The sequence below is a fragment of the Camponotus floridanus genome, unplaced genomic scaffold (genome assembly GCF_003227725.1).
Source record: "Camponotus floridanus strain SB8 unplaced genomic scaffold, Cflo_v7.5 scaffold212, whole genome shotgun sequence".
Taxonomy (NCBI): domain Eukaryota; kingdom Metazoa; phylum Arthropoda; class Insecta; order Hymenoptera; family Formicidae; genus Camponotus; species Camponotus floridanus.
In genome coordinates, this window is record NW_020229340.1 from 127803 (window position 1) to 136353 (window position 8551).

Below are 8551 nucleotides of genomic sequence, written 5' to 3' on the forward strand. Positions count from 1 at the left end.
CTTGCTTTTTGTGTATTATAAATTTTCGACAAAATATTAAAATAATTTTCAAAATAAGATTTCAATGCTTTATATGATATATAAAAATATATTATTATGATCCAAATTCAAATTAATATTTGTACAATATATGAAATAGCACTAATATATTGCGAATTCTATCATAAACATAAATAATAAGTCATAAAATTACTTAACCTTTATTTTACCTTTAATAATGTTGATTACATTAATCGGCAATTTTGAATTTAAAAGTGTCTCGTGAAAAACAAATCGATTTGTTTTGAGATCATCAAGTTTTACCAAGTAAATCCGGAACTAAAAAAACTAAGAAAAGTTACATACAAAAACTTGATTCGAATAGCATTATAATATATTTATCATTAATAAACATTTAATTTCGACATTAATCCTAAGTTTTACCAAGTAAGTATGCAATTAAAAAAGTTAAAATCAAAATAATAAAAACTTGGCGTGCTCTCCTCGTATCATAATATTCATATTGTTATAATTAGTAAATATTATAATTATAAATATATAATTAACAATTGCAGAAATAATTTGCGAATCTTAATTTTAAATATTTACTAAAATAAAATTATGTGAATTATGTGATTAATTTTAAATATTTACTAAAATAAAATTATGTTAATTATGTGATACGACGAGAGCACGCCAAGTTTTTGTTATTTTGATTTTAACTTTTTTAATTGCATACTTACTTGGTAAAAAAACTTGGTAAAAAACTTAGGATTAATTTGACACCGTGCTCCGTCGCGTGCGCGACGTCATGGGCCGATATCGCAGTTAAAGTGAACACGACGTTCAACGGAGAATTCGTGTCGGGTGATAAAATAGCCGTTAAGACGATCGCCACGAGAAACCATCCCCTTCTACTTACGATCTGCGCGAGTGGTACGATACTCGCGTCGTCGGCGATACCGTCGCGTCTTTGGAGGAGTTTCAAGAGCGCGACAGCGGATGGGCCCTGTCGCGCATACTCGATCTAACGGTGAACGTGAACGTGTACAATCCTATGCGGGCGGGGTGCCACGTGCGAGTACCGCGAGAGATTCAAATGAAGAGAGCGGTGGTCAACGTGCGATCCGACGACGAGGCGTGTTTCGCGTGGTCGGTGGTCGCCGCTCTGTATCCCGTGGATACACTGCGAGAGAAGCTCCGCATTACTCCGAGGTGTTGAATCTGGAGGGCTCGAAGTTACCTATGACTTTGAACGGAATCGGACGGTTCGAGCGTCTGAACGATATATCGGTGAACGTGTACACCGTCGGAGAGAGACGACGCGGGAAGGACGGTGACGGCGGGATTCGCATCGTCCCTCTTCGTCTGACGGATCGAAAGAGGGAGAGACACGTCAATCTGCTGTATCTGAGCGATGCGATGCGCGAGGGTAACGCGGTCGGACATTTCGCCTGTATTCGAGATCTGTCTCGTCTGATCGGCTCGCAGTTGAGCAAGCGACAGCACAGGACGTACGTGTGCGATCGGTGAGCGTTCGATCTCGGCGAGCGAGAACGAGATATCGAGCTAGCGTTTATTTCGTATTTTCTTTCAGATGCATGCATTACTTTCGCACGAGCGAGAAGCTGTCGGCGCACAGCGAGGATTGTGGCGAGCTGAACGATTGCGCGATCGTTCTTCCCGGCGAGGACGACAGGTGGCTGGAGTTCGAGCATCATTCGAGAAAGGAGCGAATTCCGTTCGCGGTGTACGCCGATCTGGAGTGCGCGTTGGAGAGGAAAGAGGGGGACGAGGGCGGGAGAACCAAGAATACGCGGATCGTTCAGCATCACAGAGTTCACAGCGTGGCCTATTACACGCGTTGCTCCTTCGACGACGCCTCGTCGGCGTACGGATCTTACCGCGGCGAGGATTGCGGCGCGTGGTTCGTGCGCGAGCTGCGCGATCTGGCGCTTCGCGCGAAGGTCGCCCTCGACGCCGTGGTACCGATGGCGGATCTGACGTCTGACGAGCGGGAGATATTCGCGGGCGCGTCGCGCTGTCACGCGTGCGAGAGACCGTTCGAGGCCGACGACGCTCACGTGCGCGATCACTGTCACTTGACCGGCCGTTTCAGAGGTCCGGCGCATTCCGCGTGTAATTTGAATTACAAGGACCCCTATGTCATACCCGTTTTCACAATCTATCGGGTTACGACGCGCACTTCATTATCAAGGATGTGGCTAACGCGTATCCCGGCAGCGTCGAGTTGTTGCCGGTGACGAAGGAATCGTACATAACTTTCTCTAAGACCGTTCGAGATAGCGCGGCGGCGGCGGAGGGAGACGGGGGAAACGTCGCGCGTTCCAGATACGTCACATTACGATTCGTGGACTCGTTCAAGTTTTTAGGCGCCGGTCTCGATAAGCTGGCGTCGTATCTCGACGAGAGCAAACTGACGATCGCGCGAGGCGAGTTTCGCGATCTCTCGGACGACGACTTCCGGCTTCTCACGCGCAAGGGCGTGTTTCCGTACGAGTACGTCGACAGCGTCGAAAGATTGCGGGAGACGCGTCTCCCGCCACGCGAGTCCTTCTACAGTTCTCTGACCGGCGACACCGTATCGGAGAGCGATTACGCGCACGCGACGCGCGTCTGGAAGCGATTCGGCATTGAAAATCTAGGCGAGTACAGCGATCTCTATCTGAAGACCGACGTTCTTCTGCTCGCGGACGTGTTCGAAAATTTTCGCTCCGCTTGTTTGGAGAGTTACGGTTTAGATCCCGCGTACTACTTTACGTTGCCGGGATACACGTGGGACGCGATGCTTAAATACACGGGGGTCCGTTTCGAGCTGCTCACCGATATCGATATGATGATGTTCGTGGAACGCGGAATACGCGGCGGTCTGAGTCAGTGCTCCAACAGATACGCTCGCGCTAACAACAAGAGCGCGTATCCGTCGCGACCGTCGATCTATCTGATGTATCTCGATATCAACAATCTGTACGGTTGGGCGATGTGTCAGCCGTTGCCGTACGAGCGATTCGAGTGGGTCTACGACCTCGAGAGTCTCGACGTGATGTCCGTGACGGAGGACTCGACCGTCGGCTACATTCTCGAGGTCGATCTCGACTATCCGGCCGACGCGCACGACGCCCACGCCGATCTACCGTTTTGTCCCACGCGCGATAAGCCGCCGGGGAAGCGGCAGAGCAAACTCCTAGCCACGCTGTACGATAAGCGCCGATACGTCACGCACTATCACAATCTGCAGCAGTGCGTTCGTCACGGTCTGCGTCTGACTAGGATTCATCGCGCGCTGCGCTTCTCGCAGTCGCCGTGGTTACGCGGATACGTGGAACTTAACACGCGTTTACGCACTAACGCGAGTAACAATTTCGAGAAGAATCTGTACAAGTTGATGAACAACGCCGTCTTCGGCAAGACCATGGAGAACGTGCGCAATCGCGTGGACGTTCGACTCGCGACTCGATGGGACGGTCGATTCGGAGCCGAGGCGCTCATCTCCAAGCCGAATTTTCAGTAGAAGCGTATTCTCGGAGAATCTCATGGCCGTGGAATTGCGCAAATTGGAGGCGAAGATCGACAAACCGATCTACGTAGGCATGTCGATTCTCGATATATCCAAGATTCGTCTGTACGCGTTTCACTACGAATACATGTCGCCGCTCTACGGCGATAAGTGTAAGATATTGTACACCGACACGGACAGCCTCATTTATAGCGTAGAGTGCGAGGACGCGTACGAGCGAATGAAGCGCGACATCGATAGATTCGACACGAGCGATTACGCCGTCGACAATCCCTACGGAGTGCCGCGCGCGAATAAGAAGGTTCTCGGTCTGATGAAGGACGAGAACAACGGCGCTCTCATGCTCGAGTTCGTCGGACTCAGAGCGAAGATGTACGCGTTGCGAGTCGAGGGTAGGGGCGACACTAAGAAGAGCAAGGGCGTGAGGAGCAGCGTCGTCGCGAGAACGCTGACGTTCGACGATTACGAGCGCTGCCTGAGACGCGAGATCGAGATGACTCGCGAGCAGTCGTGCCTGAGATCCAAGTTACACGAGGTGTACATCGTGTGCGAGTCGAAGGTCGCGCTCAGTCCGTACGACGATAAGCGCTACGTCGTGCCGGATTCGACCGACACTCTGTCGTGGGGGCACTACAGGATACCTCTGTGAGGAGAGGCGCGGATAGATCTTAAGCGCTATGCGATGTATTTTTTACAGATATGCGTGATGTATTTTATTATCTTTAATGTTGTACAATATATATGTTTGTTGCGACGCGTTGCGACGCGTTGCAATGCGCGCGATGTATTTTCTTATCTTTAATATTACAAATATATATATATTCGTTACAATACGCGCGATGTATCTTTTCGTATGTAATATCGCGCGAAAATATACGTATGTTCGTCACAATATGTCGGCTTTGTCTATCCATGAATTATGCGACCTGTCCATCCCCAGCCACTTCACGAGAACCGCGTCGCCCTTCCGGCGCAGCACTCTCTCCACGAGATACACGTCGGGATCGGAGACTCGCTGCAACTCGTGCTCGTAGAATCCGCCGGCTATCGGCTCGCCGCGCGAATCCTTCAGCAGATACGTCGCGGGATTCGTCCTTCGCACCTCGGCTACGCGGAAGATCTCCGCGGTCCAATTCGGCGTGTATCCTTTCTCGAACAGCGTCTTGTACTTGCTCACGCGCACGGGATCGTTCGGTCGAAATTTTCCCGGAGCGGCGATCTTCGGGTGGCTGTACACCGTCGACAGGAGTCTCGACGCTCGAGCGGGCGTCACGTCGATCGGACGCATCCCGATGGTTCGATGCTTGCGAGCGTTGTACTCGGATATTAGACACGGCAGCGCGTCGAGCCACTTGTACGTTCCGTTCAGCGTGAAGTACTTCCACATCGAGTTCTTGAGCGTGCGATTGAAACGCTCGACGATGGACGCTTTCAGCACGGAATGCGTCGAGTAGTGATTGATGCCGTGTCTATCCGCGAGTCTTCGCACCTCGGCGTTGTAGAACTCCTTTCCTTTGTCGGTCTGCAGATTTCTCGGGCGACGTCCGGAGGCGCGCGTCACGCTCGACAGGGCTCGAGCGACCTCGTCGCCGCTCTTTCTCTTGAGCGGTACCGCCCACGCGTACTTGCTCAGAGCGTCGATGACGGTGAGTATGTAATTGTGACCTCTGTTCCGTCCGGCGTAAGGACGCATCTCGACGACGTCCGCTTGCCACAGATCGTCGTATCCGCGCACCGCGACGCGGCGACGGGAGAAGTTCTTTCTCGCCGGCGCGTGCAGCTCGTTCACGAGTCTCCGTTTCGCGGCGCTCATCTCGCCGTCTCTATTTTTTTTTCCTACCCTCTCTTCGACTGTTGCTTATCGGGAGTTTTAACGCCCAGTTGTATGATTATCTTATTCGGATTGATCGTCTTAGGAATCGCAGCCGCCGCCGCCGCAGCCGCCTTCGCCGCAGCCCTCGTCGCCGTCGCACAGTGGTCCGAATCGGGCTAAAATGCGCGCATGAGATGAAAAAATTTTTCATGAAACATCATAATATTAATTTAATACTCCTTCAGGAAATATCCTGGAATAGAAATAATAGGCATGTTTCAACTGTTTAGTCCCTCCCTTTCTTCTAACAAATGCGAATTGCGCGCGTGTTGTGTTTCTCAATCGGGTCCTGTGATTGTGCAAGCTCATCGTTCAATACGTGAGATCCAATTTTTTAATTGCATATTGGTAAGTACATAATGGAAAAATATATATCTAAATAAACATAGTAAGTACTTTATTTTTCTGCAAAAAATTCATTACTTTTACTATATACATGCAAGTATAAACTATTTATTATAGAACATTTTGTTACGCTTATTTAGTCAGTCTGCATTTTTTTGTAAATGGTGCAACTTTTTAGGGTTACGTTGGGTTATAATGAGTTAAAGCTTATATTATTACATGAAGTTTAAACAATTAATCAATATAAGATTAAACTGCTACTTCTTGCAACCTTTTGTGTAATAACTGTGTAACGATGCACCCCGGTGCATCGTTACGATTCCCGGCATATCATCCGCCGGAAGCTGCCGCCCGGCAGAACACCCGCCGGGCAGAGGCAGGGGCGCGGTGCGCCCACCTTTTTTAAACTTTGAAAACCGTTCGGATTAAAATTCGGCACCGCCGAACAAAGCCGATGTGGCCCGAACCGTCGACCGGCGAAAGCCCGCGTTCGGCTCCTACCCGAATCCCTCCGAACGGGCCCGACCGTACCGTTTCCCGAAAACCCGTTCGGAAGGGGTTATACCGCCGCGCGCCGACGCGGGCAATTAGCCAGTATAAAAAGGGCCACATTTTTGGGCTTAAGACACATTTTTCCGATCCGCTCTTAGCAGTACGCTACAGAACAATTCTCGAAAAAATCCTCTCAAAACGCACGAAGTCGCTAAGGACGAAAGGTGGAGCGAGCTCCGTCTCAGAACGAGTGATCTCGATTCCGAAGCACACGTGCAAACCGCCTACATCTGCAGCTGAACTGTCACGGAAGGTGGAGCTCTGAGCCGCCCCGGATCGAGAGCTCTTGATCCAGCTGCATCGCGCAATCCATCCTTCGCGAAATAAAAACCGGGATTGTACGCGCCGAACATCGCCGCTCGCATTGTATGCAATTACGCGAGCGCATCCAGAGATAGACGCGTAAACGCCGCCGAGTTAAAGCGCATCGGCGATTTATACGCGGACTTTAAATCGCGAAGTAAATAATACGGCGAAAATCACCGTCGATTCCGAGAACCGAAGCATTCTCGGAATCTCGGGATTCCCCGCAGAAAAAGCGCCGCAAAAACGCGCGCCGTCTCGCGCGATCGTAAACACCCGCCGGCGTGCGAAAACGAGGCCGAAATTAATCGGCGTTAATATTCGGTCTAATTACGCGAACCACGCGTTTTATATCCGAGCTTTTATAATCACGCACACGCTCACACACTCGTCCACACATTTACGCACTCTAACACTGTACACTCATTCATACACACTCAATAAACGCAATTCTACCATACACACCGCGTATTTCATTTAACGAAACCCAGCACCGGCGATCTATCCGCGCTAAGAAAAACGTCCGGAAATACGACCGTTACAACTGTTTAAAATCATGGGTGAAAGTAAAGGTTTGTATGGCATTGTTCATTAATCTTTTGAAGTATGCATCTTTTACGGGGTCGATTTTTTTTAAAATAGCATGCAGGGATTGCTGTTATGTATTGTTAAATTTTTTTAGATAAAACAGTTGATTTTACAAGACGTTTTTTATACAAAAATTTTTTACTTTCAACAAGTAGTTCGGAAGCAATTCGAGAAGTTGATATTTACGTCAGAAAACATCTGGGCGAAGTACCGGGTTATTGTGACATTTCCAATTTTGTAAAAAATTGGAAAAAAAAGTGGGTTGAATGTCATCGTATCCATATTAGATTTGAGGCAAAGTATAAGAATTGGCTTGATGTTTCTATAATAAAAACGCCTATATCAGATGCGATAAAAGTGCCTCGAATTGATAAAAGATCACTTCAAGAGTTCGGTTCCTTAAGTGAATCTCAGAAAAGGCGAAGAACCAGTGGTATATTAGATATATTACTTGTTCATTTTAACATAATCTAACATAATCAAACATAATCTAAAAATGTTTATCGAACATTTTACGTGCATGTACCTAATTCATTTTAATTTATAATTTTTCTCTTGTGTGTATTTACTGTTGCATGACTGTTGCATGTTGTATTGTTTTATGTAATTGCACTGCATGCAGAAGTGCGTAAGAAGGATACCGATGAGTTATTATTTGCATGTGCATCGTCTTTGAGAGCGAATGGTAACATTGGCGCCTCAAATTTACTTAAAGAGCTCCAGTCAACGCCAGCAATGACATCAAAAATGCTTAAAGCATATAGAATGTACAAATAAACCTCCAGTAATTCGACATACAAACAGTGAAGCTCTGTCTATTATTGCAGATGCGCAATTATCAAAAGGCCAATATAATATAATATCAGCAGCAGCAAAACATAAAAGTACAATTTTTTATAAATCGTTTCTCGAATTATACATTTGTTGTTATAAAATGTACTTAATATAAGCATATAATTTTATTTTAGAAGTAAATTTATATCCTAATTACGGGCATAATATTATTGAAGCCAAAAAACAATGCTACCCTGAAAATATAAAAATAACAGAATTGGAAGCTGTTATCGATTTACAGAGCCTTGTTGACCATACAATATCACGGCTATTTTTAACTATACAAACGGATCGTATACCGAAAAAATGTTTAGTTTTTTATAAGTGGGGCTTTGACGGTAGTTCCGGACATTCCGAATATAAGCAATTATTTCAATCTCTGGAAGCTAGCGATTCAACGTTGGTCAGTACAACAATGGTACCGATTCGAATAATAGCCGATGATGAAAGTCGTGCTATTATTTGGCAAAATTCAGTTCCATCATCAATCAGGTTTCACGTTTTTTATGATACTAAATTATAATTATAATGATTAAAGT

The 8551-nt window shown here is 47.0% G+C and overlaps 1 protein-coding gene across 1 annotated transcript; it reads left to right on the forward strand.

The window, feature by feature from the left end:
- The first annotated feature begins 981 nt into the window (after positions 1–981).
- LOC112637856 lies at positions 982–3511 on the forward strand. The gene is made up of 3 exons (XM_025408516.1): positions 982–1508; positions 1577–2153; positions 2198–3511. Exons 1-3 carry the CDS (start codon positions 982–984, stop codon positions 3509–3511), a joined length of 2418 nt encoding a protein of 805 aa, XP_025264301.1.
- The last annotated feature ends 5040 nt before the right edge of the window (positions 3512–8551 follow it).

Coding starts and splice junctions, on each gene's coding strand:
- LOC112637856 (XM_025408516.1), top strand. CDS start 982: ATGGGCCCTGTCGCGCATACTCGATCTAACGGTGAACGTGAACGTGTA. Junction 1,509..1,576: donor AGGACGTACGTGTGCGATCG/GTGAGCGTTCGA, acceptor ATTTTCTTTCAG/ATGCATGCATTACTTTCGCA. Junction 2,154..2,197: donor AGGACCCCTATGTCATACCC/GTTTTCACAATC, acceptor TTCATTATCAAG/GATGTGGCTAACGCGTATCC.